Consider the following 15,883-nt stretch of genomic DNA (forward strand, 5'->3'; position numbering starts at 1 on the left):
CGGTCACAGCTGCCGCTGGCTGAACTGGCTGGGAACGGGGCCTTCTAAGGAGACCCGGGAGAGCTCGGTCCCTCTCCTTCCAGGACACCATCCCTTGGGCCCTGCTGAGGGAGCGCTCAGCACCCCTAGCTCTGCTTCAGACGGCCGAGGCTCTGAGAACTGGCCCGGCTGCCCTGAGGCCTCTGACCCCAGAGAAGCTGAGGCTCCCAGTATCTTCCCGGGGTGCTGCAGACGGGGACACTGAGGCTTGAGCATCTGAGGTCACGCAGCACATGGTGGTGGCTCCTAGGACGAGGAGGGATGTAATCCTTCTCCGGGAGGAGGTTTCCTTTTCTCTGTGTGCAAGTTTCTCAGGAGGCTTCTGGAGCCTTCAGCCAGCCTCTTCTTCCTGAATCCTGGCTCTGAATCTCCTCGAGCTTCCCTGAAGTTCTCCCGGGAAGTCTCGTTCTGCTCCCAGTTCAGACTGTCTCCTTCCAGACTGCCGTCCAAACTCAATCTCCCAGTCTAGACTGTTCTTCAGACTCAGTGTTGCCTCTTTTATCCTCGCAGAGAATGGGCTTGTGGGAACTCAGGGGCTTGTGGGAAATACTTCAACCAATGAACATGCTCCTTTTAAAGGTTTGAACCAAAGGTGTGAATTCTGAGCTAGAGAATTGTTTCGACAACCTGAGTTCTCACCTTGTAATCCTAACAGAGGGAGTCCCTGCTTTGCTCAGAGCTTCCCCCAGCTCGCCTCTGCTTCAGAGCCCCCATTTCACTAACGAGAAAGTTGAGGGTCACAGAAACAATGACCCGGCCAGAGTCATAGTGTCCGAGGTGAGCCTCGCAGCGGCGTCTTGACCAGCGCAGCCTGGTCCCCCACGGAGCCTCTGGCATCCTTCCCTGTAAATTCTGGGCTCTGCAACCACACTGAGACCCCCTGAGGTGTCCTTACAAAGCAGGAGGACGGAGCTGGGAAAGGTAGTGAGCTCCCCGTCACTGCAGGTCTGCAGGGGCCCACTCAGCTCATGAGCTCCCCTTCTCTGTGGCCAGGGGTCCTTCCTTCAGCCCAAGAGAGGCAGGGTGGCTCCATGAACCCTGCCTCGGGCTCAGATACAAAAGAAGCCTGGGCGGAGGGCAGTCAGTGCCCTCAGCGGGTGACCCTGGGGGGGGGTTCTGTCCCAACCACCCCCCTGCCCCCTCCCTCTTTGAGGCATTGCGGAAGAAGACGCTTTGTTTTGGGCGTGATGGTAAATAAATGGTGGATGGAAGGAAGGACGGAACAAGGATAGACGGAAGGAAGGAAGAATAGAGGGAAGAATGAATGAATGAATGGAAGGATGGAAGGAAGGGCAGGACAGCGAATAGATGGGTGGGTGAATTAATGGATGAAACGACCCCTCTCTCCACATTCCAGTGGAGCACACACCGCAAACCAGCGATTGGCTGTGAGCAGAATCACGAAAAGCCAGAGGCCGGAGCCAGAGCAGAGCCTTGAAGGTAAAGGTGAAAGATGAAGTGAGTACGTGCAAGGCAAAGGGCCCGGCCTGGCCAAAGGCAGAGAGGCAGGAAACGAATGCTTCTCTGACCCTAGCAGGGACATTGGGAACTGCTCGGTCTTTTCAACTTTGAGCCACGCCTCCCGGCATGCCTCGCGTTCCCATCTGGCTCCCTAGACGGTTTGCCCGGGCATCTTGGCCTCAAGCACCAAGGGCTACTCACAGACAACCCATGAACTGACTACAACTCCCAGCAGGCACTGGTCAGGTTACATTTCCGGAAAGAAATGGAGCGGGCCACACCTGCCCAGGCCCCACCTCCCAGCGATGCTCGCACCCTAAACTGGCCTACATTTCCCAGCAATCACTGCGCACAATCTGTGCAAAACTCGGCGTGGTTAAGTACTAGGGGCTGCCGGGAGCTGTGGTCCTAACGCGGGAGCCACTGGGAGGCCCGGGGCGGGGCTCCGCGGGGGCGGAGTGGGCATGGCGGCGGCTCCGGGCGGAGGCTGCTCGAGCTCCGGCTCGGGCTCGGGCTCGGTCGCGGGCCCTGCTGCGGCTGCGCGACCCAAAGTGGCCCCGAGCGTGGACTTCGACCACAGCTGCTCGGACAGCGTGGAATACCTGACCCTGAACTTTGGACCCTTCGAGACCGTGCATCGATGGCGCCGCCTCCCTCCTTGCGATGAGTTCGTGGGGGCCAGGTGCGTGCTGGGGGCGGGGCCGCGAGGGGGCGGGGCCAGAGGCAATGGGGGGAGTCACGGCTGGGGAGGGGTCTTGGGGAAGGGGCAGCGATGGGGAGGGTTCTGGGGGAGGGGAGGGACTGGGGGTTTTAAGGGAGGGTTTAGGACGGGAAAGGCAGGAAGGGGGCGAGGTTGGGGAGGGGTTTGGGCAGAGGGTGGGCTGGGGTGTGTGTGTCATGATGGAGGGGCGGGGCTTCGGGGCAGGATGGGGCGGAGCTGAGGAGGGGTCATGATGGGGGCGGGGCTGGAGGGCAGAACCATGGGGAGGGTTTGGGAAGGGGGCGGAGTTGGGGAGGGTCTCGGTAGGGGGTGGGGCTGGGTTTTGGGGGAGGGTTTAAGAAGGAGGCAGGATGGGGCGGGGCTGTAGGAAGGGGAGGGGCAGGGGGGGCTGTTCCCCACAGCAGGGCCCCCCCCTCCGTGCCTTGACCCCCTCTCCCCCGCAGGCGCAGCAAGCACACCGTGGTGGCCTACAAAGACGCCATCTACGTGTTCGGAGGTGACAACGGGTAGGTGAGCCGGGCTGGGGAGTCCTGGGGGGCGGGGGCGGGGGCGGGCCCTGCCTGTCCGGCCCCGCCCCTGAGCTCTTGGCGCACAGTAGGTGCTGCTGTCTCTTCTCTCTGTCACAGCCCAAGTTTGCTTTTTCGGGCGCTGCTGCCCCTAGTGTTCGTGTGGGGCGCAGGCTGGGAGGTGCCCGGATTGGGGGGGTGGGGGAGGGGCACTGCCCCTGCTGGGGCCCCTCGGGCTCCTCTCATTTAAGCCAGAGGTGGCCCTGTCCATGCGGATGAGGCCTGGGAAGCTTTGGGGTAAGGATTGGGGGGGTCCGAGGTCAGAGAAGGTCAGGGTGGGGGCAGGGCTCTCCGAGGCAGCCGCTCTTAGCCCTTCCTTCCCACATTGGGAGGGGAGGACTGCCATGGGAGGGGAGGACTGCCATGGGAGGGGAGGACGGCCGTTTGCTCCGGTCAGGCCCCCCGGCTCCAGAGCCAGAAAGCACCCCAGGCCTTGGCTCCAACTTTCCCATTTAGCAGATGAGGAAACGGAGGCAGGGCCGGAGCGACTGCCCAGAGCGCCTTGGGCTGAACCCCCTCCCCCCATGGACGGCCTTGTTAAGGTCAGAGTCTCAATCTCCCTTTGGCCCCTTCCAGGAAGACGATGCTGAACGACCTGCTGCGCTTCGATGTCAAGGACTGCTCCTGGTGCAGGTGGGCTCTGCCCGTCACAGCTCCCTCTGTGCTTCTGTGCCCCCACCCCCACCCCGGAGCCCCCCCAGCCTCATCCGGCCCCCCCCACCCCAGAGCCCCCCAGCCCCGTTCGGCCCCAGCCCTGTCCGGCCCCCCCACCCCAGAGCCCCCCAGCCCTGTCCGGCCCCCAGCCCCGTCCGGCCCCCCCACCCCAGAGCCCCCCAGCCCTGTCCGGCCCCCAGCCCCGTCCGGCCCCCCCAGCCCCGGAACCCCCAGCCTCATCCGGCCCCCCCCCACCCCAGAGCCCCCCACCCTAGAGCCCCCCACCCCAGAGCCCCCCAGCCCTGTCCGGCCCCCCCAGCCCAGAGCCCCCCAGCCCTGTCCGGCCCCCAGCCCCGTCCGGCCCCCCCCACCGCAGAACCCCCAGCCCTGTCCGGCCCCCCCAGCCCAGAACCCCCAGCCCTGTCCGGCCCCCAGCCCCGTCCGGCCCCCAGCCCCGTCCGGCCCCAGCCCCGTCCGGCCCCCCCAGCCCCGGAACCCCCAGCCTCATCCGGCCCCCCCCACCGCAGAACCCCCAGCCCCGTCCGGCCCCAGCCCTGTCCGGCCCCAGCCCCGTCCGGCCCTCTTGCCTGAGTCCCTGTGGGACGGACCAGACTACACCAGACGTGTCCTGTGGGAGTTAAGACGTGCCCTTGTGTGTGCCCTCTGCCACCTGTGCCCTCTTCCGTGAGCCCTCTGCCCTCACGTGGGCAGCACTAACGGCCTCGGCCCCCTCTCTCTAGGGCTTTCACCACGGGGACCCCGCCGGCCCCCCGCTACCATCACTCCGCCGTGGTCTATGGGAGCAGCATGTTTGTGTTTGGTGAGGAGTCAGGGAGGCTGCCCGGCCTCCCCTGTGCCCTCCCCGGGAGGGACAAAGCCCGGACCGTGTGCCCATTTTGCCCATTGGGATAGTGCGGCGGGTGAGGGAAGGGCGGCCTCGTTCTGGCCCCGCCCCCGCCGGGCCTCTGCTCACAACCCCCTCGGGTGCGCCCTCAGCCCCAGTGAGCAGCCGGTCTGGGGGGGAGGGCTCCTGTCAGCCGGGCTCAGGGCCCCGGGCCGCGGACTGGGCGTCCCTTCTTCCGCCCTCCTGAGAAGCTGCGCCGCCCCCGAGCGGGCCCCCAGACGCCGCATAGTCGCGCTCCCTGGGGATGCTTCTGGTGACGGGGGCTCACTCCCCGGCGAGGCTGCCGCTTCTGTCCTGATCTTGGCTTCGGGCCCTGCCCCTGCCCTCCTCGCAGGACCCCGGGTGGGCCTGAACGCCAAGGAGAGGAGGGCCGCCCGGCTCACCGAGCTGTGTCTTCACAGGCGGCTACACCGGCGACATTTACTCCAACTCCAATCTGAAGAACAAGAATGACCTGTTTGAGTACAAGTTTGCCACGGGGCAGTGGGCGGAGTGGAAGATCGAGGGGCGGTGAGTGGCAGCCTGCGTCCCGTGGGAGGGGAGGGAGACCGAGGCTCGGGATGGAGCGGAACGCCTCCAGGGGGCGCCCGCTAGTGAGGGCCAGGAGGGGGGGCGCCATCGTGGCAGAGTGCCAGGCCGGGGCAGCAGGGCCCGTGTCCAGGCTGGGTGAGCCTGGACGAGTCAGGTCTCCTTGGGTGTAAACTGAGCCAGGGAAGGGGCCGGCTGAGTGCTCCTGTCTGTGCCCAGGAGACCCCGTGACCAAAGGCACCGGACGACCGGCCGCAGGGCCGTCCCTGCCCCGCTCGGGTTCCCATGGGGGTCGTTAGCTGGGAACCGAGGCCTGTGGTGGGCGGGCGACTTCCGGGCGGGGTGGGCGGCCTCGGGGCGGGCCCTCACCAGTCCCTCGCTCCCCCCAGGTTACCGGTGGCGAGGTCGGCGCACGGGGCGACCGTGTACAGTGACAAGCTGTGGATCTTCGCGGGTTATGACGGCAACGCCCGGTACGTGGGTGGGGGCCGGCCCGGCTGGCTCCCCCAGGCTGGGGTCCGTCCTCCAGCCCATGGCGGCCCTGCGGCCAAGCTGGGCCCGAGCCCCGGTGCTGGGGAGGGCGGGACCCCTCGCGCTACTTTCTGGAGAGGGAGCCTCCGGGCTTTGTCCAGGGGGAGGCTCGGCTCTCTCTGGAGTGGAGGACACGTGGGGGACGGGGACGGGAAGCGGCCCTCTTGGGCCCCGGCCGTGCGGCCTCACTTGGGCCCCCACCTCTGGCCAGGCTGGCCCGGCTCCTCCGGCCAGGTCAGTTGCCTCTGAGGAGCCTGTGAAGAGGGATGCCTGCGCTGGGCCCGACGCCGCCTCCGGCCTGGGCCCGTCTCTCCCGCGGCACCAGCAGGGCCTGAGCCGTGACCCCCCCCTTCCCTCCCTCCCGATCCAGGCTCAATGACATGTGGACCATCGGCCTTCAGGACCGAGAGCTGACCTGCTGGGAGGAGGTAGGCGGCCTTCGGGGGATGGGCTCCCGGTGCCTCCGGGACTGGGAAATGGGCCGATCGGGCTGTGGCTGGGACCCCCCATGCCCTCAGGCGGAAGTCACAGGGGGCCGGGCGAGAGCAGAGCCGTTCTGTGCTCGGCCACAGGCGCGCCAGGGGCAGGGGCTTCAGCTGGCCCTCAGGAGGGGAGGGGCAGCCTAGGGCAAGGTGTGGCCAAGGGGGGGGGGGGCCGGAGGTCCGTCAGGGTGCAGGGGCCTCAGTCTGGTGGTCCCTGAGGTAACAGTGAAGGGGGCGGGGTTTACAGCGGGACTCCTGCTGGGTGGTCCCTGTGGGAGGCGCTGCCAGGGTTCTCTGTGGGAACGTCCAGTCTTATGGATGAGGGAACTGAGGGATTCAGTGACAGGCCCAGGGCGACTGGAAGGGTGGGGCCAGCTGGGAAGGGAGGGCTTGGGGGCTGCCAGCCGCCTTCTAGTCGCTGGAGCCAGCCTGTGGGGGACGGACGGAGTGGGGGGAGACGGGGGAGCCCAGGAACTCCAGGGGGCTGAGCCAAGGTAGCCACTGAGGCTGAAGGAGGGAGCTGGGGGCGGGGCTCAAGGAGCCCAGGGGCGGGGCTGGGGCGGGGCTGAAGGAGCCCAGGGGAGGGGATGTGGGCGTGGCTGAAGGAGCCCAGGGGATGGGCTGGGGGCGGGGCTGAAGGAGCCCAGGGGAGGGGCTGGGGGCGGGGCTCTGGACGGGGCTCCGGGCCGACAAGTTCAGAGCTGCAGTCCATGTTAGGGTCATCTGAGTTTTATTTAAAGAACCAGGGGTTGTTGCCTGAGATTCAATCCCTTTTGTTTAACTTGGGGGGGCTCCCGGAGGGGAGCTGGACCCCCAGCCGGCTTTTCTGGAAGACTGGGGCGACTCCTGCACCTGCGGGGACTTTCCCGACTCCCTCGGGGAGGACCCAGACAGGTGGGGCGGCCACTGCGGGGCGGTGGTCAGACCCGGCCTTGGGCACCCGGCCTCCAGTCCCGCTTGATGCCCTCCCGCAGCGTGGCCTGGTGACCCTGGTCCTTCAGAGACCGAGTGCTGAAGGTGGCCCCCCCCCCCTCGCCCCCGCCCCAGCCGTCACACCAGGGCTCCTGGGCCAGGGGATTTCTAGATCTGGCCCCCCCCCACGGTGGTGACACGGACAGAGCGAGTGACCTCGGATGCCGTGGTTCCCCCTTCAGGGCGATGAGCGGCTCCCAGCGGCCAGCCGGTGTGGGGAGGACCCTGGGAGCCCCCGCGCTCTCCCGGGCCTGGCTCTGGGTGTCCGCAGTCCGGGCGCCCCCTGGGGGGTGGCCGCGGGGCTCCCGCCCGTCCCTGCCCCCCTCCCTCTGGGCCCAGCCCTGCCCTGTGCCTGTCGCCCCTAGATCGAGCAGAGCGGCGAGATCCCGCCTTCGTGCTGTAACTTCCCCGTGGCCGTCTGCAGGGACAAGATGTTTGTGTTTTCGGGGCAGAGCGGGGCCAAGATCACCAACAGCCTCTTCCAGTTCGAATTCAGAGACAAAGTGTAAGGGAGGCGGGGGCGGGGCCGGGAGAGCTCCCAGAGTCGGGGGGCTCTGAGGCCGGCCCTGTGAGAGGGGGGTCCCTGGGGGTCCGGCGACGCCGCCGGGGCGAAGGCTAGCGGCTGCCTCCTGGGGGGACCCGGGACTGACGGCTCCCCCGCCCCCAGCTGGACTCGGATTCCCACGGAGCACCTGCTGCGGGGCTCGCCGCCCCCTCCCCAGAGAAGGTACGGGCACACCATGGTGGCCTTCGACCGGCACCTGTACGTGTTCGGGGGCGCGGCCGACAACACCCTCCCCAACGAGCTCCACTGCTACGACGTGGACTTCCAGACCTGGGAGGTCATCCAGCCGAGCCCCGACAGCGAGGTAACGGAGGCCCCGGGGGGCGGCCGGGCCTGAGGCCTTGTGCTTGGGGAAGGCGAGGTTCCCCGGGCAGCCGTGGGGGCCGGACCCTGCCCCCCGTCCCCGCTCTGCCCCTGCCTTTGGCCTGGGCCCCTCCCGCCCCCTCCTCCCCTCGGCTCTCTCCTTTTGTCCCCCAGTTGCCCAGTGGGAGGCTGTTCCACGCGGCTGCCGTCATCTCGGACGCCATGTACATATTCGGGGGCACGGTGGACAACAACATTCGGAGCGGTGAAATGTACAGATTCCAGGTACCTGGAGGGAAGGGCAGGGCCCGGGCTGCCCTCTGACCTCGGCCTGCCCTCTGACCCCAGCCTCTGTGGCTGGATGCCAGCCTGGGACCTCCTGCTGTGGGCCTTGAGGGAGGGTCAAGCTCACCCCTCCCCCACCCAGATCCTTGGGGAGCCCGGCCAGGGACACTGGAATGACTTGGGGGTCTGTGGAAGGGAGGCCCCTGCAGAGGGTAGGGACTCCCGGTGCCCTCGGAGCCAGGCTGGCGAGATGTGGCTGAGGGGCAGTCGGGTGGCCGGCCGCCACGGGCAATCCCCCCGAGGCCCTGCCTCCCAGCGGCCTCCTTGCTCCTCCGGGAACAGCGCATGGTTCTGTCTGGGGGGGTCTGGGGGCGGCTGGCCCAGGAGGCTGCGGGCGCTCTTCCTTCCAGTTCTCCTGTTACCCCAAGTGCACGCTGCACGAGGACTACGGCCGCCTGTGGGAGAGCCGCCAGTTCAGCGACGTGGAGTTCATCCTGGGAGAGGTGGGTGCGAGCGGGCGCGGGGGCCTCCCCCGCAGATGCGATCCCAGGCTTTGGCGGTCCTGGCGGAGACCCCGGGCACCCCCTGTGGTCCCGGGCAGCAGCAGCGGGCAGAGCCGGCATCGCCCCTCGCCCACCCCAGGCACCGACCCTGACTGGCGGCTCCCCCCTGACAGAAGGAAGAACGGGTCCGGGGGCACGTTGCCATCGTCACCGCGCGCTGCAAGTGGCTGCGGAAGAAGATTATGCAGGCTCGGGACCGCGGGCGCCAGGTGAGCGCGGGCAAAGAGAGCGGGCAAAGGGTGAGCATGGGCCCCGGATGAGTGCCCGCACCTCTCTGGAAGCTGCTGGCTGCTCACTAGTGTGATTGCCCCCCTCGGGAGTCCTGGCGACATGTGTCTGTCTTAGGAGTGAGGGCGGCCGGGCCGGGAATGGGCCTCCTCCTCTGAGGCCCTCCTCGGACTCCTGGGAGATGTTCGTGGGCACACCTGGGCCCCAGGAGCCCCCTCTCAGCAGGCCTGGGCAGTGGGGGGCGCCGCTCTTTCTGCCTCCCCCGCGGCCTTTGCCTGGGTCTGAGAAGCGGCGGGTTTCCCTCTGGGGCTGGCCAGGCTCCCAATGAGTGGACAGAGAGGGAAGAAGGGACTTTGCGTGTGAACGAAGGCGTCTGTGTGGCCCCGGGACCAGACCAGTGTGACACGGGGAAGGGGAAGGGCGGGTAGCCCCGGCAGGGAAGCTGTCCTGTGGCTGTGGCTCCAGGGTAAGGAAGCACCAGCGCCTGGGGGCTCTTTCCCAAGGGCCAGGGCCGGAGCCCACCCCGATTCCTGCTGACTGAGCTGCCCGTGATGCAGCGTTGGAGGCAGATGTCCCGAGGATGGTCTGAGCACAGGCCGGAGCCCTTTCTGCAGGGCCTGGAGCCTTGGGACACCTCCCTGGGGCAGATAATGTGTCAGGGGCGAGTATCCTGTCAGGAGAGGCAGCTGGGGGGGAGCATCCCACTGCAGGTCAGCAGCCCCCTCCCCCAGAAGAGCCGGGGTCATGGGTGCGGCGGGGAGAAGAGGCGACCCTGAGGGAATGGCTGTGGGTGGCACTGTGCTGAGGGGCCCGGGCCCACCCTCGGGAGAGCTGGCAGCGTTAAGGAAAGCTTGAGAACGGAGCCTGCCCTGCATCTCCCCCCCCGCCCAGCTCCCAGGAGAAGCTGGCCCTTCTCTTCCCGCTCCCCAGCCTTCACACCCTCCCCGGCACTTGCTCCCAAACGGCAGGATCCGGGGTCCTTGGTGCTAATGGTGGTCACCGCTGCCCCCAGCCTCAGTTTCCTGGCCTGGACGTGAGCACTGAGTCCCAGCCCACAATCGAAGATCCTGAGCAGCCTTGGGGGGGGAGGAGGGAGGGGGCCGTCTCCGGTCTCCTGGCGGGGGTCCCGGGGCCCTTTGTGGGTGAGCGCCGCCATGCCTGCTTCCAGAAATCGAAGCTGGAACCCGAGGAGGAAGGGCCCGGGGCCGCGGGCGGGAAGCCGCCCTTCCCACTGGAGGTGGCCATCCGCGAGGCCGAGGCGCAGCCCTTCGAGGTGCTCATGCAGTTCCTGTACACGGACAAGATCCAGTACCCGCGCAAAGGTGAGCCTGCGGGCCCCTGCCCGGGAGCGCCCACTGGCCCGGGCAGCTGGGCCCCCCCCCCCCCCCGGCCCCTCCCCCAGGCTGCGGTGACTCCCCGGGGAACTAGGGCTAGGGAAAGCAAGGCGGCCCGGGGGCGGGCTCAGCCTCCTCCTTGGTGGGCCCCAGGGCACGTGCAGGAGGTGCTGCTCATCATGGACGTGTACAAGCTGGCCCTGAGCTTCAAGCTGTGCCGCCTGGAGCAGCTCTGCCTGCAGTACATCGAGGCCTCCGTGGACCTGCAGAACGTGCTCACCGTGTGCGAGAACGCCAACAAGCTGCAGCTGGACCAGCTCAAGGTCGGCCCAGGGGGCAGAGGGCAAGGGGGCCCCTGGGTCCTGCTGAGAAGGGGTCCTAAAGAGGCTCCGGGGGCCAGGTGGGGGGCTCAGTGTGAACGAGTGGTCTTCGAGGCCTAAGCCAGGACAAGTGCTTCAGTCACATGGGAGATGACCATGTCATCGAGGGTCCTAGAGGGAGGGGGCTCCTTCAGGAAGGCCTGGGGGGCGTCCTGGGGGTCTTAGGTGAACGGGGGGGGGGGAGACAAGGGGTGAAGGGGGTGGAGGCAGAGGCCTGACTCGGGTCTCTGCCTCTGGCCTCCCCGGGCCTCACCCCCCACGTCTGCCCGCAGGAGCACTGCCTGAACTTCGTGGTCAAGGAGTCCCACTTCAACCAGGTGATCATGATGAAGGAGTTCGAGCGCCTGTCGTCCTCCCTGATCGTGGAGATCGTGCGCAGGAAGCAGCAGCCGCCCGTGCGGGCCCACTCGGAGCAGCCCGTGGACATCGGTGGGCTGCGCCCCTCCCTTCCCCCTCCTCTGCCCACGGGCTTCCCTCTTAGGAACGCTTCTCGTCCCCGTGGCTCTGCCAGGGGACTTCCGGGGATCCCGCTGCCCGTTCTATAGAGGAAGAAGCTCCCGGACAGGAAACCTCCCTTGGGGTGCTGCCGGGTGGGGGCTGGGCCACCCCCTCCGCCCCCATTTGTCTCAGGTGACTGGAGCCTGGAAAAGCCCCCCTGCTGCCCCGTGATGGGGAGGTGCCCCCTCAGGTACTGGGTCTCTAAGCCTCCCTGGAGCACCCACGTAGGCGGGCACCCTCATGCCCCTTTTTCTTGTAGGGACCTCGCTGATCCAGGATATGAAGGCTTGCTTGGAGGGGGCCGGGACCGACTTCTGTGACATCACCCTGCTCCTGGACGGGCACCCCCGCCCGGCCCATAAGGCCATTCTGGCCGCCCGCTCCAGGTAGGTGCTGGGAGGGGGTGGGGCCAAGGAGGGAGGCGGGTCCCAGCGGCAGGGGGCGGGGCCCAGTGGGAGGGGGCGGCACGGGGCGGGGCCTGACGGGAGGGGTGGGGCAGAAGGGGCGGGGCCCAGTGGGAGGGGCGGGGCCCAGGAGGAGGGGTGGGGCGGCAGGGGGCGGGGCCGTGCGGCAGGGGCGGTCCACGTCCCCGGGCATCAGCAGGGACCCCTCTTGCAGTTACTTTGAAGCCATGTTCCGGTCCTTCATGCCCGAGGACGGCCAGGTGAACATCTCCATCGGGGAGATGGTGCCCAGCAAGCAGGCCTTCGAGTCCATGCTGCGCTACATCTACTACGGGGAGGTGAACATGCCCCCGGAAGATTCTCTGTATCCTGCCGCCGGCCCGGGGCCTAGGCCTGGCCCTGCCATGGCTGGGGGGGAGGGGTGCCGAAGCTGTCCCTCTTGTTACTGGGGGGGGGGCCGCCTCCTTGTGGCTGGGTGGGAGATCCTGACTGCGCCTCTGCAGCTCCGTCTACACTGCCGGATGCTCCGGCTCACTCCCCATTGGAACGGCCCCCTGCGGAGGGAGCCAAGGTCTCCCCTCTGGGGCTCCCAGCTGGCACCTGGGGGACCCTGCGGCCCCCGGCTTTCCTTAACCGGCCCCCAGCTACCTCTTTGCCGCGCCCTATTACTACGGCTTCTACAACAACCGGCTCCAGGCCTACTGCAGGCAGAACTTGGAGATGAACGTGACGGTGGAGAACGTGCTCCAGGTAAGGGGGGCGGGGCGGGGGCTTGGCAGGGGCGGGGCGGCGGGGCCCTCCCACACACGTGACCCAAACGTCCTCTGGTCTCAGATTTTAGAGGCTGCCGACAAGACGCAGGCGCTGGACATGAAGAGGCATTGCCTGCACATCATCGTGCACCAGTTCACCAAGGTTGGTTGGCTCTTTTCCGGGGTGTGGGGGGTCTGCTGCCCGCCCCGCCTGCCCTGGCTCTGAGGGGCCACGGACCAGAAGCGCGGCCTCCACTGCCCAGAACGCGCCCTCGTCCCGGCCCTGCCGCCCCCATGGAGGCCCCGGGCACAGGGGCGGCCGCACGCTGGCATCGGGGCCCGGGGCCCTCAGCTTCCCTGGGAGGTAAAGCCCTGGCCTGTAACCTAGCAGGGTCGGGAGGCTGGGAGCAGACGCCGGGCCATGGGCAGGGGCCGCTCTCCCTGCAGCCGGGCCGGCCTCCCGCCAGAGGGCCCGGTCTCAGGAGCCGAGCCCCCCGCACTGAGTGACAGACTGAGTCTTCCTGGAGCCCCACTGTGGTGGGCTGTGCCCTTTGGCTTGTGGCCAGAACGGCCGGCCCCGGGGGAGGGAGGTGCTGCAGTGGCTGTGGGTCAGGGGACAGCCGGGATGCTGTCAGCCTAAGGGGCTCTGCCCAGGCTGGCACCCCACACCCGAGCTCCTCCTTCCTGGGCCAAAGCGGGTTCCTGTGCAGGCCCCGGTGCCAGCCTGGAGCTGGAGTTGGGAGATTGAACTAAGCTGTAGAGGGCCCCAGAGAGGGGAGGGAGGGGCCACCCAGACCGGGCTCCTCAGCTGAGGAGGGAGGGGCCAGGCATCCTGGGAATAAATGTGCTGCTGTTTGCCCAAAGATCGCACCCTGTGGAAATGTCCTCCGCCCACTGGAAGCATCTGGGGGAGGTCACTCGGGTGGGGGGGAGGGGAGTGCCCCAGGTGGGCGGGGGAAGCCGAGGTCACCGCCAGGGATCGGGCCTTGGACACTGGTGGGGCCTGCGGCCAGAGTGGGGGTTGGGACCTTTGGCCATCACAAACAAGGGAGATGGTCCAGCTTGGGGGAAAGGGAGGAGGCCAAGGCTTCCTGCAGTTCTGAGAAGTGGCCCTGAATGACTTGGGATTTGCTGGGAACCTCCCTCACCTTTACAGAGAAAGAAATGGACCCAGAGGGTACAGTGAGGTGACCGAGCCAGGATTTGAACCCAGGCCCTAGTTCCCCACCACTCCCACCCTCCCCACCAGGGGACCCGACACCACCCAGGGAGGATTGGAAGGGCGCACAGCTGTGTGAGCGTGTCTGTGGCACCGCCGGCTGGCTGGACACTAGCAGGTGTGCCAGTCTTACCCCCCTATCATCTGGGTAATGAGCCCCGGAGGACGCGTAACCCCCTTGCTGTCCTTCCTTTCCCAAAGGTTTCCAAGCTGCCCAACCTCCGGGCCCTGAGCCAGCCGCTGCTCGTGGACATCATCGAGTCTCTGGCCACGCACATATCCGACAAGCAGTGTGCCGAGCTGGGCTCGGACATATGACGTCCCCCTGGGGGCCGGCCAGTTGTTGGTGGCCATTGGCACCCCGGAGCGGCCTGGGCAGAAGCGCCGAGGGACGCTTGGTGGGACCAGGGCAAGGGAGCCGGCAGGTGGAGACCCCCTCACTGGGCTGTGGAACAGATTTGCACTCAAGGGACCACCCCCTTGTGCTGGAGCTCCCCGTGCACAAGGCCCCGGCCTCTCAGGACCGATTGACCGAGCCTCTGCCCAGAGCGTGGACGTAGACATTTTAAGAGACCAAAAGTCCTTCCCTGAAAGACCATTTGGGGCAGTTTTATACCTTGGCACCCCTCACCCCATAAGGTGTGCCCATCTCCCCCCGCCGAGCCTTGGAGGAAGGCTGGGTAGTCGGTAGCCTGACTGGTCCCCTGTCCTGGGGGTGCCAGACCCGGCCCTCTGCTCACCAGAGCCCAGGATTTGAGACTGAGTGACCCTTGGTGTTCGTGGGTGACCAGCCCCTCCACACCTTACTGTCCTGTGGCTGAGGGGCACATGCGCCGATGCTGCCTGTTTTCATCCTTCCAGGCCACTGACGTTTGTCCCTCCTGGGCCTCCCTTCTCAGGACTGAGGTCTACACAGAGCCCCACGGCTCCTAGGCCACTGGGACATGGAGAGGTAGTGGTGGTCACTGATCGGCCTCAGCCAGGAGCAGCTCTTGGGTGCCCTCTGGCCCCTCAGCTTCAACAAGAGGGGACAAGGGGGGGGGTTTGTCCCCAAGGGACTGAGTTATTATAATATCCCCATTTCATCCACAGAGGTCACTTGGCCAGCCCTCTGGGTCAGAGCTGGCCCACCCACAAGCAGCCCTGACCTCAAGGCCAGAGTTTGCCTTCAGGAGGGCTCCAGAAGGGTTGCACTGACCCATTGGGCTGCATGCTGTGGTCAGTGGTTATCAAGTTTATAAAACATGCAAGGAGCCACAATGGCAGAGCCATGTGGCCCTGCTGCCTGGTTTTAGGAACAATGAGCAAATGCACTTGTTACCCTATGGCCCGGGCCCCCAAACTACGTGGGGAAACATGAATTTGGGCCTTTGGGTTTAATTGAGACTTGTTCTAAGAATAAATAAATTTGATAATGGAATCTGGACAGGAGGCTCTGGAGAAGGGGTATGGGATGTGTGTGTGAGCAGGCTCCTGTGCTCAGTTCTGCCCCTTGCTATGTGTAAACAATCTCTTGTGCTGTTCTCTGCCCATGTGTGAGCAGGTTCCTGTGCTCAGTTCTGCCCCTTGCTGTGTGTAAGTAGGCTCCTGTGCTCAGCTCTTTTTGCTGTGTGTAAGTAGGCTCCTGTGCTCAGCTCTTTTTGCTGTGTGTAAGTAGGCTCCTGTGCTCAGCTCTTTTTGCTGTGTGTAAGTAGGCTCCTGTGCTCAGCTCTTTTTGCTGTGTGTAAGTAGGCTCCTGTGCTCAGCTCTTTTTGCTGTGTGTAAGTAGGCTCCCGTGCTCAGCTCAGCTTTTTCCTGTGTGTAAGTAGGCTCCCATGCTCAGCTCTTTTTCCTGTGTGTAAGTAGGCTCCTGTGCTCAGCTTTTTCCTGTGTGTAAGTAGGCTCCTGTGCTCAGCTCTTTTTCCCGTGTGTAAGTAGGCTCCTGTGCTCAGCTCTGCTTTTTGCTGTGTGTAAGTAGGCTCCCGTGCTCTGCTCTTTTTCCCGTGTGTAAGTAGGCTCCTGTGCTCAGCTCTGCTTTTTGCTGTGTGTAAGTAGGCTCCTGTGCTCAGTTCTGCCCTTTCCTGTGTGTAAGTAGGCTCCCGTGCTCAGCTCTTTTTCCTGTGTGTAAGTAGGCTCCCGTGCTCAGCTCTTTTTCCTGTGTGTAAGTAGGCTCCTGTGCTCAGCTTTTTCCTGTGTGTAAGTAGGCTCCTGTGCTCTGCTCTTTTTGCTGTGTGTAAGTAGGCTCCTGTGCTCAGCTCTGCTTTTTCCTGTGTGTAAGTAGGCTCCCATGCTCTGCTCTTTTTCCTGGGTGTAAGTAGGCTCCCATGCTCAGCTCTGCTTTTTGCTGTGTGTAAGTAGGCTCCTGTGCTCTGCTCTTTTTGCTGTGTGTAAGTAGGCTCCTGTGCTCAGCTCTGCTTTTTCCTGTGTGTAAGTAGGCTCCCATGCTCTGCTCTTTTTCCTGGGTGTAAGTAGGCTCCCATGCTCAGCTCTGCTTTTTGCTGTGTGTAAGTAGGCT

General features: G+C 65.8%; 1 protein-coding gene across 1 annotated transcript; it reads left to right on the plus strand.

Annotated features, from left to right (window-relative positions):
- Positions 1-1,928: 1,928 nt before the first annotated feature.
- On the plus strand, positions 1,929-14,809 carry LZTR1 (leucine zipper like post translational regulator 1). Its single transcript, XM_074292424.1, has 20 exons — positions 1,929-2,182; positions 2,665-2,727; positions 3,364-3,420; positions 4,182-4,261; positions 4,747-4,855; positions 5,263-5,346; positions 5,775-5,832; positions 7,224-7,363; positions 7,526-7,727; positions 7,901-8,011; positions 8,422-8,514; positions 8,688-8,783; positions 9,971-10,124; positions 10,290-10,459; positions 10,789-10,945; positions 11,274-11,400; positions 11,633-11,782; positions 12,063-12,168; positions 12,253-12,333; positions 13,591-14,809. The coding sequence occupies exons 1-20, from the start codon at positions 1,965-1,967 to the stop codon at positions 13,705-13,707; spliced, it is 2,373 nt and encodes a 790-aa protein (XP_074148525.1). The 5' UTR covers positions 1,929-1,964; the 3' UTR covers positions 13,708-14,809.
- The last annotated feature ends 1,074 nt before the right edge of the window (positions 14,810-15,883 follow it).

Source organism: Sminthopsis crassicaudata, chromosome 1, assembly GCF_048593235.1.
Source record: "Sminthopsis crassicaudata isolate SCR6 chromosome 1, ASM4859323v1, whole genome shotgun sequence".
Taxonomy (NCBI): domain Eukaryota; kingdom Metazoa; phylum Chordata; class Mammalia; order Dasyuromorphia; family Dasyuridae; genus Sminthopsis; species Sminthopsis crassicaudata.

Excerpts from the sequence above, each read along its gene's own strand:
- LZTR1 (XM_074292424.1), top strand. The coding sequence starts at position 1,965 with ATGGCGGCGGCTCCGGGCGGAGGCTGCTCGAGCTCCGGCTCGGGCTCG. Across the intron at positions 3,421-4,181 it reads AAGGACTGCTCCTGGTGCAG|GGCTTTCACCACGGGGACCC; the intron begins GTGGGCTCTGCC and ends CCCTCTCTCTAG. Across the intron at positions 8,012-8,421 it reads GTGAAATGTACAGATTCCAG|TTCTCCTGTTACCCCAAGTG; the intron begins GTACCTGGAGGG and ends TCTTCCTTCCAG.